Raw genomic sequence first — 21739 nt, 5'->3', positions numbered from 1 at the left:
ACACACACACCACCCTCTGTGTGAAAAAATTACCCCCCCCAGGTTCTTTTTAAATCATTCCCCCCTCACCTTATGAACCTATGCTATGTTGATGAGAGTGCCAAATCCTATTCACTAGACAACCAGGTAACATACTTAACCCTCTACCCACAGCTTCCTATAGAATAAGGTCTTTCAATCCTTTGTGATTTCAACTTTATTGAAAATTAAAAATTCAACATCTAAGATCCTTGGGCCATTGTTGTGAAATGGTAATGTCCCTACCTCTGTGCCAGAAGGACTGGGTTCAAGTCTCACCTATTCCAGAGGTATGTCTGAACTGGTTGTTTAAAAGGAACCAGGATCCTCAGTGCCTCTGTAGCAAACAGTCAAATATCGTGAGGCACAGTAAGTACCAACTTATTGAATAAAATCAAAAGATACTTACTTCCAATAAAGAAAAACCTGACTTAGATTTTATCGAAGTCCAATTTCATGATGAGGGCCAGGAAGTAGCAATACATTTAGCTACTTACAATTGCTCCTTTTGTTGAATGACAATCTACATGAAACTGGAAAGCTGACCATACAGAATTTTGTGTGTGTTTCCTTGCATTGTTGTGCAAATGGTGCATAGGTGCACAAGGAGTCCACTATCCTAAAATGAAACAAAGTTATCGCTTGGCTGGCGACGAGAAGGGCACTATCTGTGAGATCCTTCTTGTACACCTGGACACTCTATGGCACTGCACACTGCCCACGAAACGGCTGTAGCGGGTGGGGTTTAGAGACTGTCACAAACCTCCTTCTGGAATGTGCCTCTGCAAAAGAGGTCTGGAGAGAGATGCAGTGGTTTTTGTCGAGGTTTATCCCAATTACCTGCGCCTGGCGGACCATCAACTCTGAAAAAGATGCTCTTTCATCAGCCTGAAATTTGGTGGCCTTCCAGAGCAAGGAGTTGGTCTCAACTGAGTGTTGTAGCCTGGCACATTCCAAGGTGCAGGACTATGTGCTAAGGGATGCACTAAAGCTTGGGGCACAGTGGGGAAAGACCACTATCTAAGGTCTTTCTGCCAAAATTGAATGAGAGTCCGTTCAACACCTCAACTATATGTAAATATAACCGTGTACATGTAAGAAATATCTTGGATTTGTTTGCTGGATAGAGTCAAACTCCAATGATTGTTTGTTTCTCGATATACAGAACCAAGCTGCTGTAGTGACAATGTATGTATATAAGAATATTTTTATGAATAAAGTACATTTTTTGAAATGAAAAAAAGCCTGTAAGGCAAGGCCTCCCAAAGCGTAGGTTGTGAACCCAAATGGAGTCACCAGCTATTATGGAGCTGAGAGTTAACTGCATCAAGGCCTCTTTCATAGAAGGTTAGCCTATCTGGACAATCCTGGAGACCTGAAGTTATATTAATCAACCTGTTCAGAGATGTTATTGCATTTCTCTGGAGCAGGTAGGACTTGCGCCTAGGTCTCCTGGTTCAGAGGTAGGATCACTACCACTGCACTGCCAATGCTCCCTCTGGAGACCTGGAGCCTGTCCTGAAATCCTAATGGAAAGATTGGCCACATTATAATTTGGATTTAACAGCTCCCTCCAACTCTGCTGTTGTCACAGCTCTTCCACCCCTCTCTCATACATAAACCTGCTCCGTTGCCCCACTCTCACCACTTGCTGATAGATCCCCACCGTCCGTAACTCCACGCTCACAGGCTGGTCTGCGCACCCTCTCCTGCTGGTGCCACAGATTCTTCCATTTACTCTGCTCTCCTAGGCCCAGGCTCTTGGCGATTTGTACACACACAAACACGGTCAAGGTGGGAAAGAGTTGGGAAAGCACTGCCTTAGGAAATACTGTAACCAAACTTAAAATGTCAAAAGAAACATAGCAAATTTAAACCAAAAAAAAACCAGAAAGAATCTAGACAGAACTTAATTTCTTCGTACACTGTAATTGAAGGACAATTAGTATTAATCAGATTGCTCTGATTACTCTCAGTTTAGCTAATAGTCAATAATCTAGCCATTAGGACATTCTCATTTCTGCATAGTTCCTCATGTGTGCATGACAATTGCTTTTGGCCCCATCGCCCCATTGGGAATGGTGAAGTTAAAGTTGTCTCAAATAGTAGACCCAGTTCTCCATTATGTGGAATTTTTTTGCATTCAGAATGTTCCTCCCGCTATTTCTCTGATGCAATTTTTCTTTTCTCCCTGTAGATAAGTGAACTATCCAAAGAGGTGTTCAAACTAAAGGAGGCTTTGAACAGTCTGTCGGAGCAGGCTAATGCTGCAGCACTACCTCCCAAAGCTGCCCCCCCACCCCATCAACAACACACAGAGGCTACGCAAAGACAGATCAGAGTATTACAGCAGCAGCTAGCAGTAAGTAGGCCATTCGACTATTGCGGGGGATAACACAACTCCAAGAATTACTGGGTGGGGGATGATTAAAATTTACAAAGTTACTTTTCAGTTAACATGTACAACAGTAAAGGTAGCTGATGAAAGGGGGCACAGTGATTATGTCATTGGACTGATGATTCAACATCTCATGCTAACTGGATTGCTTAGGACTATATTCTTTGGAATTTAGAAGAATGAGGAAAGGGGTCTGACATAAATGTATAAACGTCTAACAGAACCAGATAGAGTAAATGCAGGAAGGATGTTCCCGATGACTAGGGAGTCCAGAACTAGGCATCACTGTCTAAGAGGTAGGCCACTTAGCACAGAGATAAGGAGAGATTCCTTCACTCAGAGAATGGAATTCTCTGCCATAGAATTATGATTGAGGCCAAAACATTGGCTATTTTTCAGAAGGAAATTAATACAGTATTTAGGGTTAACGGGATCAAAGGGAGAAAGCAGGAACAGGGCATTGATTTGAGGATGATCATATTGATTGGCGAGGAGGCTTGAAGGACCAAACTGCTTACTGCTGCTTTTAAAGCTTAGACAATCCAGGTTCAAATCTCATCAGTTCATGGTGTTGTCCTAGAGTTCCTGTGGCACTATGGTCATGTCCCTCCCTCTGAGACAGGTGGCTTGTGTTCAAGTCACACCTTCTCTAGTGAAGAAGATTGATTACCTGCGACAACACTGGTATTGTTAACAATAGGAATTCAGCTCAATGAGGCTATTCTGCCATGAATTCCACTTTATTGCCATGGCTTTAAACCTCCAGAAACACTTGACCAACAAATATCTATTGAGCTTTGACTTCAATATATGCTTTCCATGTCAAGAAATATTTTCTTTTTCTCATTCTTTCATGAGGTGTGGGTGTCACCGGCAAGCCCAGCATTTGTTACCCATCCCTGGTTGATCTTTGGTCTGAGTGGAATATCTCAGAGGGGAGTTTAGAGGTAACCACATTACTGGAGACACATGGGGGCCAGACCAAATATGGGCGTCAGGTTTCCCTTCCAGATAGACTTTTACAACAATCGGTGATATTTGTCATGGTCACCATTACTGAGACTAACTTTCAATTCAGGAGGGTTTTTTAATGAATTGAATTTAAATCTTGTGACGGGATAGAGCTCATGGTCCCCAGGGTATTTCCCTGGGCTGCCAGATTACCTTCGCATCAACCAAATCATCCGTCGGCATTTCCGCCACCTCCAAAAAGACCCCACCACCAGGGATATATTTCCCTCCCCACCCCTTTCCGCCTTCCGCAAAGACCGTTCCCTCCGTGACTACCTGGTCAGGTCCACACCCCCCTACGACCCACCCTCCCATTCTGGCACTTTCCCCTGCCACCGCAGGAACTGTAAAACCTGTGCCCACACCTCCTCCCTCACCTCTATCCAAGGCCCTAAAGGAGCCTTCCACATCCATCAAAGTTTCACCTGCACATCCACCAATATCATTTATTGTATCCGTTGCTCCCGATGTGGTCTCCTCTACATTGGGGAGACTGGGCGCCTCCTAGCAGAGCGCTTTAGGGAACATCTCCGAGACACCCGCACCAATCAACCAAACCGCCCTGTGGCCCAACATTTCAACTCCCCCTCCCACTCTGCCGAGGACATGGAGGTCCTGGGCCTCCTTCACCGCCGCTCCCTCACCACCAGACGACTGGAGGAAGAACGCCTCATCTTCCGCCTCGGAACACTTCAACCCCAGGGCATCAATGTGGACTTCAACAGCTTCCTCATTTCCCCTTCCCCCACCTCATCCTAGTTTCAAACTTGCAGCTCAGTTACTAACTCCTTGACTTGTCCGACCTGCCTATCTTCTTTTCCACCTATCCACTCCACCCTCTCCTCCTTGACCTATCACCTTCATCTCCTCCCCCACTCACCCATTGTACTCTGTGCTACTCTCTCCCCACCCCCACCCTCCTCTAGCTTATCTCTCCATGCTTCAGGCTCACTGCCTTTATTCCTGATGAAGGGCTTTTGCCCGAAACGTTGATTTCGCTGCTCGTTGGATGCTGCCTGAACTGCTGTGCTCTTCCAGCACCACTAATCCAGTATTTGATTTTCAGCATCTGCAGTCATTGTTTTTACCTTGCCAGATTACTAGTCTAGTGATTTACCATTGTGCCACCTTCACTCCTTGAATTTGAATAAGTTGGGAGAAAGGCCTCATTCCTGATAAAGAGCTTATGCTCGAAACGTCGATTCTCCTGCTCCTCTGATGCTGCCTGACCAGCTGTGTTTTTCCAGCATCACACTCTCGGCTTTGACTAAATTGGTCTCAGTGCAGCATATCCAGATGTGAGATGAGAAAACTCTGAAGTGGTGGAAAGTCTGAGGAACCATAGATCCCATTTCGAATAGTAACCCCACCAACTGCACAGTCCCCTCAAGCCACCTGTTCTGACCTGGAATAATGTCACTGCTCCCTCACTGTCATTGGGTCAAAATCCCTCCCTAACAACACCTATGCTACAGGGACTGCAGCAACTCAAGAATGCAGCTCACCACCACCTAAACAAGGGCAATTAGGGATGTATCAGGCAGTGAACTTTGGCCCAGCTAACATCACCCGTGTCACATTAATCATAGAATCCCTACAGTGCTGAAGGAGGCATTTCAGCCCATCGAGAGGTGTCCCAACCCTCTAAAGAGCATCTCACCCATCCCCATAACCCCCCATGGAATTTGTACCATGGCTAACCCAACCCTACACAGCCCTGGACACTATGGGATGATGTTTTAGAATGGCCAATCCACCTAACCTGCATATCTTTAATGAATAAAATAAAACAGGATTGACTCACATAATGATCTCCCTATACTGCATATGCTGACACACACTCATTGTACAAAGGACCTCATCAAATTGGAGTCCAGCGTATGCATAACTGGATGTGTGTGCGCACGCAATCCAGACTGCCATTTGGAGCCCAAAATGAGCAAGCATCATGGACAATGTGGATGCAATCAAATCATGGGGCACTTGATTCTCTTCTTGTCCTTTAGCTTAGTCTCACCTTCTCCAGCTCAGTTAGGCTTGACCTAGCCAGTGATATCACATCCTGTGGAAAAAAAACACAAACCTGTTCCAGCCGAGCATACTGTAATTACTATATGGCCTCCCAACATGTTATATTCTGACAAAGAATTATTTAAACTGCACTTGAATGAATTGATACTGTCTGCCTCCACTGCCTGTTCCATAAATTGACCAATCACTCACTGCTCTAAACATGGCACTGGTATTAAGCACTACCCAGCATTGCAGTACATCGTTAAGTACAATAGCAAGACATGATCTTGGGTCAGAAGATGTGGGATGCATATGGGTGGAAGTAATAAGGAGAAAAATACACTGTTGGTAGAAGTTATAGGGTCTCTGACCATAGCTATGGGATAAAGATAATGAAGGCAGATAAAACATACAGTGCATTCATTATGGGTGACTTTAATCTTCGTATAGATAGGGATAGTCAGATTGGCAGAGGATGAATCCATAGAGTGTGTTCACAATAGTTTCCTAGAACCGCATGTTGTGGAGCGATCCAGGGATCAGACTATTTGGATCTGGTAATGTGGTAAGTTTAATAAATGATATCAGAGTAAAAGATACCTAAGGGAACAGTGACCAAAACATGATCAAATTTTGTTAGAATTGCAGTGGTTTGAGAAAGCAGCTCAACACCACCCTCTCAAGGAGGAGAAAGTGAAGACTCCAGATACTAGACATCAGAGTCAAGAGTGTAGTGCTGGAAAAGCACAGCAGGTCAGGCAGCATCCAAGGAATGGGAGAATCGATGTTTCGGGCATAAGCCCTTCATCAGGAATGAGACTTGTGGGCCAGGGGGCTGAGAGATATTTGGGAGGGGGTGGGGCTGGGGCAAAGGTAGCTCAGAAAGCAATAAGTAAATGAAAGTCGGAGAGAAGATAATAGGTCGGAGAGGAGGGTGGAGCGGATCGATGGAAAAGGTGATGGACAGGTCAAGAGGGCAATGCCAAGTTGAAGGCTTGGGACTGGGGTGCGGGGAGGGGAAGTGAGGAAACTGTTGAAATCCACATTAATCTCGTGTGGTTGCAGGGTCCCAAGGCGGAAGATGACACGTTGGGTGGTTAGGGTTTGGCGATGCAGGAGGCCCAGGACCTACATGTCTTTGATGGAGTAGGAGGGGGAGTTGAAGTGTTCAACCCCGAGGTGGTGGGGTTGGTTGTTGCGTGTGTCCCAGAGATGGTCTCTGAAACGATCCGCAAGTTGGCTTCCTCCCTCCCCAATGTAGAAGATACCACATTGGGTGCAACGGATGCAGTAGATGACATTTGTAGAGGTACAGTTGGATGTGGAAGATCCTTTGGTGCCTTGGGCGGAGGCGAGGGGGGGAGGTGTGTGCGCAGGTTTTGCACTTCCTGCAGTGGCAGGGGAAGGTGCCAGGAGTTGGCTGAGGGCTGGTGGGCAGCATGAATCTGACAAGGAGTCATGGAGGGAATGGTCTGTCCAGAACGCAGATCAGGTTGGGGAGGGAAATATATCCTTAGTGGTGGGGTCTGTTTGTAGGTAGTGGAAGTGCTAGAGGATGATGTGATGTATACAGAGGCTGGTGGGGTGGAAGGTGAGGAGCAGGGGTGTTCTGGAAGTGGTGGGGTTCAAGAGTGGAGGTGCGGGAATTGGAGGAGATGCGCTGGAGGGTATTGTCGACCATGTGGGAGGGGAAATTGCGGTCTTTGAAGGAGGAGGCCATCTGGGATTTTCTATGGTGGAATTGGTCATCCTGGGAACAGATGCGGCAGAGGCAGAGGATTTGGGAATAAGAGATGGCATTTTTACAAGAGGCAGGGTGGGAGGAGGTGTAGTCCAGGTAGCTGTGGGAGTCCATGGTAGATGATAGATTAGTATGGTAGATTTGTAGTAGATGTCTGTGGTTAGTCGGTCGCCAGAGATGGAGATGGAGAGGTCCAGAAAGGGGAGGGAGGTGTCCAAGATGGTCCAGGTGAATTTGAGGTTGGGTTGAAAGGTGTTAGAGAAGTTGATCAACTGTTCAACCGCCTCATGGGAGTATGAGGTAGCGCCGCTGCAGTCATCGATATAGCGGAGGAAAAGGTAAGGGATGGTGCCAGTGTAGCTGTGGAAGATGGGCTGTTCCACATACCCAACAAAGAGGCAGGCATAGCTGGGCCCATGTGGGTGCCCATAGCTATCCCTTTGTTTTGGGGTAGACTCTGAAGGGCAACTAGGAATGGATAATAAATGCTAACCCTGCCAGAGACACCAACATCTGACTAATGAACAATGAGGGTGAGAAATTTGGTTCAGAAACAACTATGCAAAATGTAAACAAGGGCAATTGCAAAGGAATGAGGATAGAGTTGACTGCAAAGGAACTTAGCAGGAAGACACTTGAAGAACAATGTTTAAGAAAATAGTTCATGCCTCATAGCAAAGATATATTGCAGGAAGGGGATTAGCTGACTATGGTTGACCAGGGAAGTTAAGAACAGCATCAAAATGAAAGAGAAAAAGCATAAAATACGCCATATATTGCTGGTAGACCAAAGAAATTAGTAAGTTTAAAAACTTACAAAAAGTGACCAAAAAAAGGAGAGAGAAAATAAATTTTAGGACAAATTAGCAAGTAAAATAAAAACAGACAGTAATATCTTCTTTAAACATATACAGAAGATGTGAGTAGGCAAAGTGAACAGAGGACCCTTCGAGAATGAGGGTGGATAATTACAATAGGGAACGAGGAAATAACAGAGGAGTTGAATAAATAATTTGCAACATTCTTTACATAGAAGATACCTAATAACATTGCAAAAGTACTAAAACAGTCGCAAAAATGGGAAGAAATAAATACAAAATTATCACTAGAAAAAAAATACTTCGTAAACTAATGGGGCAAAAGGCAAATGTATCCCTGGACCCAAAGGGTGCTTTTTAATATATTAAAAGGAAGTAGCTACAGAGATAGTGGATGCACTGATAATAACCTTGCTGAAATCCTTACATTCTGAAAAAGTCCCAAAGGAATGGAAAACTGACAATGTATCACCCGAGAAGGGAGGGAGATGAGAAAAAAAAACAGGGAACCAGGATTTGTAGGCTAGTTAGATTAAAACCTGTCATTGAGAAAATGTTACAGACTATTATAAAGGATGCAATGGCAGAACATTCAGAAATCTATAATATGATCAAGCACAGTCAGCATGAGTTCAAGCAGGGGAGCTCATGCCTGACAGATTTATTAGCATTCTTTGAGGAGGTAAAAGCATGATGGATAAAGAGGAACCGGTGAATGTAATGTATTTGGATTTCCAAAAGACATTCGATAAGGTGATTCACATAAAGGTGGATTGGTGGTTAGTACTGCTGCCTCACAGTGTCAGAGGGCCGGGTTTGATTCCAGCCTCGGGCGACTGGCTATGTGGAGTTTATACATTCTCTCTGTGTCTGCCTGGGTTTCCCATGGATGCTCCAGGTGCACAGTCCCAAGATGTGTATGTTAGATGGATTGGTCATACTGAATTACTCTGCGGTGTCCAGGGATGTGCAGGCTAGGTGGCTACATGGGAGAGGGTGGAGTGCTCTTCACAGGATCCATGTGGACACGATGGACCAAATGGCCTCTTTCCTTACTGTAGGGTTCTGTGATTCTAAGGCAAGTTAATCAAAAAAGAGCTCATTAGGGTAGTATATTAATATGGACAGAGGATTGGCTAACCAATAGAATTAGAAAGTTGAGACAAAAAGGTTATTTTCAGGATAGAAACCTGTAATTAGAGGTGAAATGCAGAGACCAGAAAAGGACCTGCAATACATATAATATATATGAATGACCTGGATAAGGAAAATGAATGTACTATAGCCAAGTTTGCAAATGACATCAAAATAGGTTGGAAGGCAAGTGGTGAAAGTAATGCATATTCTACAGAGGGTTATAGACATTTTAAATGAGTGAGCAAAAGGCTTGACAGGTGTAATAAAATGTAGGAAAATGTGAGGTTTTGTGCATTGGCAGGAGGAATAGGGAAAAAGTGAGGACTGCAGATGCTGGAAATCAGAGTCAAAGAGTATGGCGCTGGAAAAGCACAGCCAGTCAGGCAGCATTCGAACAGGAGAATCAACGTTTTGGGCATAAGCCCTTCATCAGGAAGCATAGGGACGTTGAATATTATTTAATTTGATAAATGTTGTAAAAAGCTACATCACAAAGGGATTTGAGAACCTTCATTCATTCATCATGAAAAGTAAGCAATAGGGGAGGTAATTGGAACGTTGGCCTGTATTTCAAAGGAGATAGAATATAAGAATCGGGAAACCTTGGTGAAACTATATAAGACACTAGTCATTGCACCTGGAAAATTGTGAACTGTTTTGGTCCCCTTATCCAAGCAAAGATAAAATGGCATTGGAGACAATCCAGAGAAGGTTCACCAGGTTGATTTTGGGTGTGGAGGGCTGTTCTTATAAAGAGTGATTGAATAGGTTGAGCACTTACTCCCTAAGAGTTTAGAGGAATGTGAGGCAACCTTATTGAAACACATGCAATTCTTAAGGCATTTGACAAGGTAGATTCGAAAAGATTGTTTCTTATTGTGAAAGAGTCAACAACCAGAGGGCATAGTCTCAGAGTATGGGAGCATCCATTGTGGACAGAGATGAGGAGTTTGTTCCTTTGAAACAGTAATCCATCTGTGGAATTCTTTACAATAAAGAGCTGCTGAGGTTGTGTTATTAAGAATGTATATTCCTGTTATGGGAAGGATGTTATTAAATTGGAGAGAGTTCAAAAAGATTTACCAGAATGTTGCTGGAATGGGCAGTTTGAGTTATAAGTAGAGGCTGGGTAGGCTGGGACTTCTTCCTCTGGAGTATAGGAAGTTGAGGCTGACTTTATAAAGATTTATAAAATCATGAGATGAAGAGCAAAAGTCTTTTCCTTAGGGTGGTGGACTTCAAAACTAGAGGACAAATATTTAAGGTGAGAGAGGAAAGATTTAAAAGGGACCTGAGGGAGCAACTTTTTCACACGATGTGTGGTTCACACAATGAACTGCCAGAGAAAGTGGTAGATGCAGATACTGTTAGAATATTTAAAATACATTTAGATCGGTGAATAGGAAAGATTTAGATGAATATATGCCAAATGCAGGTAAGTGGTTTAGTTTGGGAAACTTGGTTATCGTGGATGAGTTGGACTGATGGGTCTGTTTCCGTGCTGTGAGCCTCTATAATATTCAACACCAAGACAGATATTTAATCAGTAAAGGAATCCAAGATTATGGGTAAAAGGCATAAAGCAGAGTTGAGGATTACCATGTCAGCCATGATATGGTCTTGCCGCCAGTGGTTTGCTGGATAAAATTGTAGAACACAATCTTCAGTACAACGATGAATATTCTGACTCCTCTGTGACAAAGATTGAATTGTATTTACCCACCTAAATCAATCACCCTGACCTCTGTGTTGAACAGCACAGTATTTATTAAAGGATGGAATGGATTAAACCAGTTTCTCCAATCTCTTTGCATCATTAATTAAAGAACTCATCCCATTCTATAAAGCTCCTTTGCACGCTTTCCAAAGGCCTTGAAATCCTTTGTCTGTTATGTCCCAGATTTGGATAGAAGGCTAGCTAAATTGTGAAATGAGTGTGAACTGGAGAGGTGAAGTTGGAGATAATAGGGTATGGTGGGTTAGGCTTGTGGATCCCGTTCCATAGAAGAAGGGTTGTACATGTTGGTTACATGTTGTTAGGAAATCAAATAATTACAGAATTAAGTTACAACTATTTAAGAAAAGAGTTAGATACAAAGTACAGTACTGCAAATGTTGTTTTAAATGGGTAGTATCACCAAGGAGCATCAAAGGAGAAGGAGAATCGACGTTTCGGGCATAAGCCCTTCTTCAGGAATGGCTTATGCCTGAAGAAGGGCTTATGCCCGAAACATCAATTCTCCTTCTCCTTTGATGCTGCCTGACCTGCTGCGCTTTTCCAGCAACACATTTTTAAGCTCTGATCCCCAGCATCTGCAGTCCTCACTTTCTCCTAGTATTAGCAAGGGTAGGTATGAGAATATGTAGTGTGTTACCTGATCAGTCATTGAGTTTTTTTCTGGATCTGGGATGAATGAGTGTCAATGCTACCTCCTTTAGTTGGCATGAGCTACATTGCTGGGTGGGCGGGTGATCCCATCTCATGTCCAGAAGTCCCCATCTCCAATCTTGAAATAACTTGTAGAAGGTTTGGAGGATCTGAATTAGTGAAATTATGCTTACTTCCCAATGCAATAAAACAATAAAACAGAGATCGCTGGCGATTGTTTCAGAGCTCCGGCATCCACAGTTCTTTGCTTTATTTTACAATATAATAAACATATCATTTAGACATGAATTGACACTATTAAGGAGTGAAGTGAAAAAACCAAACACTGATCCTTTTTACCTGAGTGCACGATGATCTCCCAGAGTTAAGACTGAGCAGATATTAAAGGCAGGTTCCAAGTAACTGTGCTACTTACATCCATCTATCAATTCCACCAAGTCAAATGCAATTGAGCAAACCTAAGATGTGAATGTGCATCTCTGTCTACTGGCCACTGGAGGGTGTGTTCTAGTTTAAAAGGGGCAGCAAAACCTTAACTCAGTTGAAGAAATTGTCAGCCAATTTCACAGAAAAGGTCACTGTTTGGAAATGCTCCACTAAAACTTGGTTCGTTCCTCTTGACAGCAAGCAGAGAATGACCATAGAGCCATCGTGACCATTTACCGATCACATCTTCTCTACGCTGTTCAGGTAAGGAGCTGAATGCTGAGATCACATTCCCGATGGCTTACTTACCACCAGAGCGGATACTGTCATGAGCTTAGGGTCAGAAGCTCTGGGTTCAAATCACACCCCCCAGGCCTTTGTGAACACTGAAGGTGTATTCATAATGCAACCAAACAGGGCCAGTCAGCAACCTGCCAATCCTAACGACAAACACACACAGACAGCAGGAAGAGGGGGAGACATTCCTGCTCAACCACGTCACTGAAGCAAAGCTGGAACCTCACTCTCCATAACTCCAAGATGTAATAGTGAGTGTTACCACGGCAACTCTCCAAAAATACCAGAGGCCAATTGGATCCAGAGCTTTAACTGATTAGGAATTAGTAACAGGGAGATTTACAGTGAGATTAACAATAATTACTCTTAGTTTTGAGGTACTCACATCCCACAACACATACCCACTGCATGTTTTCATTTTTATTTTATTGACTCATAGTGCCCCACCATCATTGTGTTTTCCTTCTGTATGATATCCGTGTTTTCCGAAATGGGATGTCAATATCTTGGTGAAGCTGAGTGGCATGCATGGACCCTCAGAGTGACTGCATTGATGCTCACTCCCCCACCCAACTGAAGATGCTTGCTGGCACTGTGTAGCTTCATAATTTGAGTTTTTTAATCTGCCAGCGGAGGTAAGTTTTGCCAACTCCTGTTGGACAAATCCCTGGAGATGACCTCCACCAACAATCTCACCCATCCACCTGTCTCCATTTCCATCCTTCTGATGGAACAATAAATAGATGAAGCAGAGCGCAGTTGCTCCTGATCATTGCTTGCCTCAGTCTCTCATAAATTGAGCTTTAGATTAGATTATTTTACAGTGTGGAAACAGGCCCTTCGGCCCAACAAATCCATACTGACGCACAACCATTCCCCTACATTTACCCCTTCACCCAACACTACGGGCAATTTAGCATGGCCACTTCACCTGACCTGCACGTTTTTGGACTGTGGGACGAAACCGGAGCTCCCGGAGGAAACCCACACAGACACGGGGAGAATGTGCAAACTCCACACAGTCAGTCGCCTGAGGTGGGAATTGAACCTGGGTCTCTGGCGCTGTGAGGCAGCAGTGCTTGCCACCGTGCCACCCACGGTTTCACGGATCACCAAGACAAATGCTGGAGAATTGGCAGCTCAGTGAAGAGGGATTTCCAAGTGACTAAGTGGTCCTCAGAGGAAGATAGTGGAACCTGCAGCCCATGGTGTTGTCGTGTGAGTTAGTGCGGTCCAGAAAGTCAAACTGTCTGCAACAGCCCCTGTGTTTGGGACATAAATGGAGATCTGTCACAATCACTTGAACTCTAGTGCTGCTGCTGCTGCATTCATTAGGAAATTAGTAGAATGTTATTGTTTGTTGCAAGTGGCACTGAAGGCAAGAGTAGGGAGGTTATGCTTCAGTTATACAGGGCGTCTGGAGGACCCTGTGCAATATTTGTCTCCTTGTGTAAGGAAGCAAGCATGTAAATGCAATAACGTGTGAAAACTGGAGAGAGCAGCTTGCCTTATGTAGAGAGATTGAACAGGTTAGACTTATAAATGCTAGACATTAGAAGATTAAAAGCTGATTCAACTGAAACATACAAGATCCTTGAAACATACAAAAGAATGGCATGGTGGCTTAGTGGTTAGCACGGCTGCCTCACAGTGCCAGGGACCCAGCTTCAATTCCACCTTCAGACAATTAGCTGTGTGGAGTTTGTATATTCTCCCTGTATCTGTGTGGGTTTCCTCCAGGTGCTCCGGTTTCCTCCCGTAGTCTAAAGATGTGCAGGATAGATGGATTTCCCTTGCTAAATTGCCTATTGTGTGCAGGCTAGGTGGGTTAGCCATGGGAAGTGCAGGATTAACGGGAGAGGGTAAAGGGGGTAGACCGGGTGGGATACTCTTTGGAGGGTTGGTGTGGACTCAATGGGCTGAATGTGTGCCTCGACACAATAGGGATTCTGTAATTCCATGATCCTGAAGAGACGTTGGCAGCATGGATGTGGAGAGATGATTCCCTTTATGAGAGATTCCACAAAACAAAATCACTATTTTAAAATTTAGGGATCACCCATTTAAGACAGAGATGAGGAGAGTTTTTATTTTCTCTGTGAGCCTTTGGAAGTCTCTTTCTCAAAAGCAGGTGCAGACAGAATTTTTAAGGCAGAGGTATATCCATTCTTGGTAAGTGAGGATGGGAAAGGAGGCAGGACTGTGGATCGAAGAGTTAAGATCAACCACGATCTTATTGAATGGTTGAGCAGCACCGAAGGGCTGAGTGGCCTACTCCTGCTCCTAATTGATATTCTATATTCATCTGTATGTTCATGTAAACTTAACAATAGATTGGCTACTGACCTTCAGTCCCAAGGGGAATGGACTCACCAATGTCCTGTAGACCAATCTCGCTGCTGGTCTGCCTGTTTGCATTCGGTCTGGGGCTCCAAACAGGTTTATCTCAGTTACATGCGCTGTCACTGGTAAAAGAGGAGCAGAACAACTTCTCATAATTCCGTTCATATTCCTTGGAATATGACAAAGGACACTTCAGCCAGGGAAGTCATGACTGAAATGCAGCAAACATGAACAGCAATTTACACTGCAGGCTCCCACATGCAGCACTGAGAGAGATGATAGACAATTGGATTTATCACTGTTGGAGGAAGGAAAAATATTGGTCGGGATGTTGAAGACATCTCCCCTGCTTCTCATCAGAGAGTCCACTTCCACATGATGGAGTAGATGGGATCTTGGTTATTTATCTCAACCTAAGGCCAAGATCTCCAACAGATCACCATTATCACAATTATCACCATTTCCCCAGGTCAGCAGAGTGAGATTTGAACCCAGAACCCCTAAGATAGAGGTAAGAATGTCATACAGTGAGACATGATATATGCTCTTGGTGATGCACTGAAGTTACTGAGGGGTTTTGTGTATAAGTTCCATTAATTTTGGAATTGAGTAAGTGGATGAGAGGAAATCCTGGATTTAATATGGAAACGATCCATTGCTAATTGCTAATGCACAGCTTAGGATGTAACTCAAAATTTTGAAATTTGATATACAAAGGAAATGACTTCAGGCTTGTCACAAGGAAATTGACCTGATTTATGTACTTCTTGTTGCAGGGTCAAATGGATGAAGATGTCCAAAATGTCTTACTACAGATCTTAAAAATGCACAAACATCACAAACAGACCAGTTTTTAAGATTCATGCTTTGAAGAGGGCAACAGTAATGTGTTAATTCTCATAACTGATGACAAGGTTTAAATTATGTAATATGTTTATATCTTGACTTTTTCAAGATATGTGAAGAGAAACAGGAGAATGGGCTATATATAGTAGACATTAGAAGATTAAAATTGAATAGATATTGTCTGATGATGGAGGCTATTAATGTGGTTCACTGAGTGTACTGGTGTGAACATTGAACGAATAAAGTGGAAATACTTTAAAAAAAACACCTGATTCATGGTGGTCTTTTGTGGGCACTTTGAATCTTTGTCATCTATGATCCTCTTCATTTTCCTCACTCTCTTGAAATCTTTGGGTGCTCGGTGGCGAGTTAACTTGTAAGATATCCTGAAAATAATGGGAGCACCTGAATTTAATGGGGCAACTGGGGAGAGGTGCTGGGCTGTTGGTTAGTTGTAAGACTGATGTTGGTGAACAACGTTGTGGAGCGTTGTGGGTGCCACTAACAAGACTAACATTTGTTGTCCATCCCCTATAGGCTTCAAACTGTGTGACTTGCAAGGCTGTCTAAGAGAGAAATTAAGAGTCCGCCATCTTGCTGTGGATCTGTAGGCTGGACCAGCTAAGGACAGCAGATTCCCTTCCGTCATGGACATCAGTGAACCAAATGGGTTTATAAACAATAATCCATGGTCACGATGGTCACCATTGTGAAACTAATTTTCAATGCCAGATTTTATCAATTAATTGAGCTAATGACTGCTATTGGTGGGATTTGACACATATCCCCAGTGCTTTAGCTCTGGATGACTAATGCAGTGACATTCCTACTAAACCATCATCTCTCCCCAGTGCCTACACTGTACTCCTGATCCTATTGCTCCTCTACCCTTGAATTGTCTAACAGCTCTCTGCTGTTCTTCTTGCAGGTCTGAACCTTTCTGTACTCTGTTGTGCAAAAAGCAGCTACCGTGTCCATCCTAGTAAAAGGGTCAGGAACAAAGAGCCTCACTTTTAAAGTGAAAGGCAGGAGGTTCCAAGGTGATTTAGCAAACATCTTTTCACCCAGAGAGTAGTGGATGTCTGGAACGCACTGCCTGACAGGGTGGTTGAGGTGGGTAACCTCAGAGCTTTAAAAAGTACTTGGATGACCCCGTGAAATGACTTCACATTCAAGGCTATGGGTCTAGTGTGAGAAAGTGGAACTAGTGTAGTTCATTTTGTACTTTTGGCAGTACAGCCTCGATGGGAAGAAGGGCTTTTTCTATCACCTATAATTGTAGGGAACCCTGGCTGCTCTGTGCTGAAGGGCATCTCCAGGTCTGTCCAGCCACATGAAACACACCTTAAACATGCTAACAACCTGTCACTCACAGTCATGTGATGTAGACTTAGTGATTTCTAACAGATGCCACCTGTCAAGTTTTACAAGGGGATCACTGCCCCCTCACTTCTATCTCTTAAGTCTTTCTGTGGATCTGAGGATATCACAAAGATCAGACTGAAGACAATGAAAAGCATCATCGTAGCTGCCGATGAATCTTATGCATTAGCTGCATTTTATGGTTGTGTGTTGTAGTGATTGTAACAAAGTCAGCCAATGGACTTCATAGAATATGAGGTCCCTGATTGGGGCTGCTAATCTGGTCCAATCAGGGAGCTCTGGCTGACAGATATAAACAAGATACAAACACGTTCACTCTGAGGGAGCTGGATCAGTGTCGAGGACTCTCTACATGTAAATAAAGGGTGACTTGGTGACAGGATATCAGCCTCTGTGGAGTTACTTCACACATTAGCTCTACAAGGATAGACTGAAAGCGTTCTCTTGCAGTATACTAATACCCAGATCATTCTGCCCAGATTGGTGCATGTGGGTAATTGATGGTGCCCTGTCCCCTGAGGAACACAGCCAGAGCTGAAACACTGAGCACCTAGTTATTCTGACCAGCACCATCACAGGCAAAAGTTTCAAAATTGTTGGTCACCTTTGTGACATATTTTTAGGTCGGCAACTGACAGATTCTGAAAACATGTTCTGCTGACCCCAGGGGCAGGTATGTCATCATTTCCTGGGATTGATAGTCCTCTTCAGTTGTTGCTGTGTCCTCCCCTTGCCCTGCCCTCCTGTGAAATGTTAATGTAAATATTGCTGTAATTGAGCAATTAAAATGTTAACCGGAAATCTCCTGCTCCTGAGGAGATTGCACACATGTAGCTACATATTGTAATGAAATCCAAGGGCCATCTTTCAGACTCATTATCAATTTCTCCAGTTACAAACTCCCTCCTGAATCCAAACCAACATAATCCACCACATTTATATTGGTTTGGGGAAAAGTCCTGTTTTGAATTTCTCTTTATCTTTGACTGACACCAGGAATGATAAGAAATTTAGCTTTAGTAAGATAATGCTACCATATTTTGAGAATCACGATAAAAGGGATCTTTAGGAAACAACCTGCATTTATATAGCACCTGTAACCATAGTTCATTACAGTCATATGTTATGATGCCAATCACTAGTGGGTTGTGGTTACAGTGGAGTGCTGCCAATGACCCTCTTTTCAATGTTGAGTCTAGGGACCCTATCTAATTAGCAGATATAAACAAGAGTGTCAGATGATAAACTACCATTGACAAAAAGAGGCACTCACCTCACATGATAAAATTTAGTTTATTGCTTAATAGCAATTGATACAAGTTGCATGGATAAGTTGGGCATGAACCTGAGAGCACATGTCTGTCTGCATTAGGAGCTTGTGGAAAATCGCTGGGTTCTCCACTCAATGACCATGATAACATCAGATTGATGCAGGTTCAACACTCTCTCTTTCAGAACCATTAGCTTATGCAACAATCCCCAAAGTGAAACCCTCCAAGTGACCCAGGATTCCCACAGTTACAACTACACTTCCTCAAGCCCTGCTACCTGTGTTGTTCATGTTAATACACCAAATAAGAATGAATATTATAATCTCGTGCTATTGATACTGGACTAGAAAAACGGCAGGTTCAATTCTCACCATGGTAAATAGAAAAACTAAATTTCACGTATTTAGTAATGTATAGGTTGGCCCCTGCAGAGAAAATATCACGTAAAACTGTTGGCATTAAAATAAAACTGGCTCATTAGTGGCATTCATGGAAAGGGAACTGACACTTCTGTTGCCGTGGGTTTCAAGACCTTGGACCAACCTTGCTTTGTAACAGAGTTACACATCACTGAACATAAACAACACAGTGTGGGTGGAGGTAGGGCATTCAGGAAGAATAATCCATTCCACACTCAGCTAGGACTTTAGACAGTCTAAAGAGCACATGGACATTAGGACAGTGAAGAAGATAGATGAGTCATTACCTGATATAAGTGACCAATGGAGTCCCACAAGGATTGGTGCTGGGTCCACTGCTTTTCGTCATTTATATAAATGATTTGGATGTGAACCTAGGACAAATAGTTAGTAAGTTTGCAGATGACACCAAAATTGGAGGTGAGCAGATAGTGAAGAAGGTTACCTCTGAGTACAATGGGATCTTGATCAGATGGACCAATGGGCTGAGAAGGGCAGATGGAGTTTCAGATAAATGTGAGGTGCTGCATTTTGGAAATCAGAGCAGGGTTTATACACTTAGTGGTATGGTCCTGGGGAGTGTTGCTGAACAAAGAGACCTTGGAGTGCGAGTTCATTGTTCCTTGAAAGTAGAGTCACAAGGAGATAGGATGGTGAAGAAGGCTTTTGGTATACTTTCCTTTAATAGTCAGAGTATTGAGTATAGGAGTTGGGAGGTCACGTTGCAGCTGTACAGGACATTGGTTAGGCCACTATAGGAATATTGTGTGCAATTCTGGTCTCCTTCCTATTGGAAGGGTGGTGTAAAACTTGAAAGGGTTCAGAAAGATTCACAAGGATGTTGCCAGGGTTGGAGGGTTTGAGCTATAGGGAGAGGTTGAATAAGCTGGGGCTGTTTTCCCTGGAGTGCCAGAGGCTGAGAGATGACCTTATAGAGGTTTATAAAATTATGAGGGCATGGATAGGGTAAATAGACAAGGTCTTTTCCCTGGTGTGAGGAGTCCAGAACTAGACAGCATAGGTTTAAGGTGAGAGGGGAATGATGTAAAAGGGTCCTAAGGGGTATCTTTTTCACACAGAGGGTGGTGCGTGTATAGAATGAGCTACCAGAGGAAGTGGTGGAGGCTGGTACAATTCCAGCATTTAAAAGACATCTGGATGGGTATATGAATAGGAAAGGTTTAGAGGGATCTGGACCAGGTGCTGGCAAATGGGACTAGATTAGGTTAGGGTATGTGGTTGGCATGGATGAGTTGGACTGAAGGGTCTGTTTCCATGCTGTACATCTCTATGACTCTATAACCATAAGATTAGGGCTTGATATCTATGATTGTTGTGTATCAGAGTATCATAAATAGTGATTTTCTTGAAGTCTCAGCCTGAAGTCCGTTCTGTAGTGATTGGAATGAGGGCTAGATGGCGACATAATCCCAAAGCAACCAGACCCACATGCCCACATTTGGCCCATATCTCTCCAAACATTTCTTATTCATGTAATTATCTTTAGTGTAACCACATCCACCACTTCCTCTGGAAATTCATTCTACATACGAATCAGTAAAAAAGTTTGCCCCCCAATGTCTTTCAAATCTTTCTCCTCTCCTTAAATATATGCCCCCTAATCTCAAGATCTCACCACTCCCCCCACCCCTGCCACTAAGAAAATAACCTGCCATTCTTGGTGTTTATACCCTCATGATTTTATAAACCTATAAGATTAGATTAGATTAGATTAGATTAGATTACTTACAGTGTGGAAACAGGCCCTTCGGCCCAACAAGTCCACACCGCCCCGCCGAAGCGCAACCCACCCATACCCCTACATCTACCCCTTACCTAACACTACGGGCAATTTAGCATGGCCAATCCACCTGACCTGCACATCTTTGGACTGTGGGAGGAAACCGGAGCACCCGGAGGAAACCCACGCAGACACGGGGAGAATGTGCAAACTCAACATGACATCCAAGCTGCTATATTCGAAAGTCTAAGCAAGAAGGTAAACATTCTAACTGCCTTCTTAACCACCCTGCCCACGTGTGACTAAAACGTAAAAGAATTATATACCTGAACACTTAGGTCTTTCTGTTCTACAGCACTATCCAAGGCGTCAATTTTAATCGTATAGGTCCTGCCCTTGTTTGTTCTATCAAAATGCAATATCTCACATTTATCCAAATTAACTCCATCTGCCACTCCTCAACTCATTCACACAATTGATCAAGATCTGTTTGTAATCTTAGATATCCTTCTTCACTGTCCACTATACCACCAATTTTGGTGTCACCCACAAACTTACTGGCCATGCTTTCCATACTGTCATCTAAATTATTTATTATAATAACCAACAAATGTGGACTCAGCATTGATCCCTATGGAATACCGCTGGTCACGAGCCTCCAATCTGAAAAACAACCCTCCACCACGACTCTATCTCCTGCTGTTAAGGCAATTTTGCATCCAATTGGCCAGCTCACCCTGAATCCCATGTGATATAACTTTACTAATTAGTCTACTAATTGGAACCTTGTCAAAGGCTTTATTAAAGTCCAAGTAAACAATGTCCACCACTTTGCCCTCATCAATCTTCTTGGCAACTTCCTCAAAAAACTCCATCAAGTTTGTGAGACATGATTTCCCTCATACAAAACCATGCTGACTAACCGTAATCATTCCTTGCCTCTCCAAGCACATATAAATCCTATCTTTGAGAATCACCTCCAACAACTTATCTAACACTGAAGTTAGACTCACGGATCTATAATTCCCAGGTTTCTCCTTGCATTCCTTCTTAAACAAAGGCACAATAATAGCCACTCTCCAGTCATCCCATAGTTACAGATGATACAAATATTCCTGTAAGGTCCTGGAGATTTCTGCACTTTTGTATTTACTAAGACCTCCAGCGTTTCCTCTTCTGTAACGTGAACTGTTTTCAAAATATCGATATTCATTTCCCTGTGTTCTTGAGCATCCATTTCTTTCTCCACTGTAAAAACCGACGTAAAATATTCATTTAATACCTCTCCCATCTCCTGAGCTTCAACCTAAAGATGACCTCTTTGATCTTTAAGGAGCCCAACTCTCTCTTTATTTGCTCTCTTGTTCTTAACGTAATTGTAAAATCTCTTTGGATTATCTTTAACCTTATTTGTTAAGGGCGTGTCATATCCCCTCTTTGCCTTCCTGACGTCCAAGTTAAGACTGTCCCTACATTCTTTATACTGTC

At 43.3% G+C, this 21739-nt stretch overlaps 1 protein-coding gene across 5 annotated transcripts in view; it reads left to right on the top strand.

Annotated features, from left to right (window-relative positions):
• Positions 1–15675, top strand: part of LOC140494508 (ankycorbin-like) — a 112904-nt gene extending 97229 nt beyond the window's left edge. For all 5 annotated transcript variants that reach the window (XM_072593764.1, XM_072593765.1, XM_072593767.1 and 2 more), the window contains 3 exons: positions 2216–2380; positions 12150–12215; positions 15368–15675. In XM_072593764.1, coding sequence (XP_072449865.1) covers positions 2216–2380; positions 12150–12215; positions 15368–15448 — 312 coding nt within the window. In that variant the 3' untranslated portion in view covers positions 15449–15675. The remainder of the gene's footprint in view (positions 1–2215; positions 2381–12149; positions 12216–15367) is intronic.
• Positions 15676–21739: the final 6064 nt, after the last annotated feature.

The sequence above is a fragment of the Chiloscyllium punctatum genome, chromosome 24 (assembly GCF_047496795.1).
Source record: "Chiloscyllium punctatum isolate Juve2018m chromosome 24, sChiPun1.3, whole genome shotgun sequence".
Classification (NCBI taxonomy): Eukaryota; Metazoa; Chordata; class Chondrichthyes; order Orectolobiformes; family Hemiscylliidae; genus Chiloscyllium; species Chiloscyllium punctatum.
This window is presented reverse-complemented; position numbering and strand designations above follow the sequence as displayed.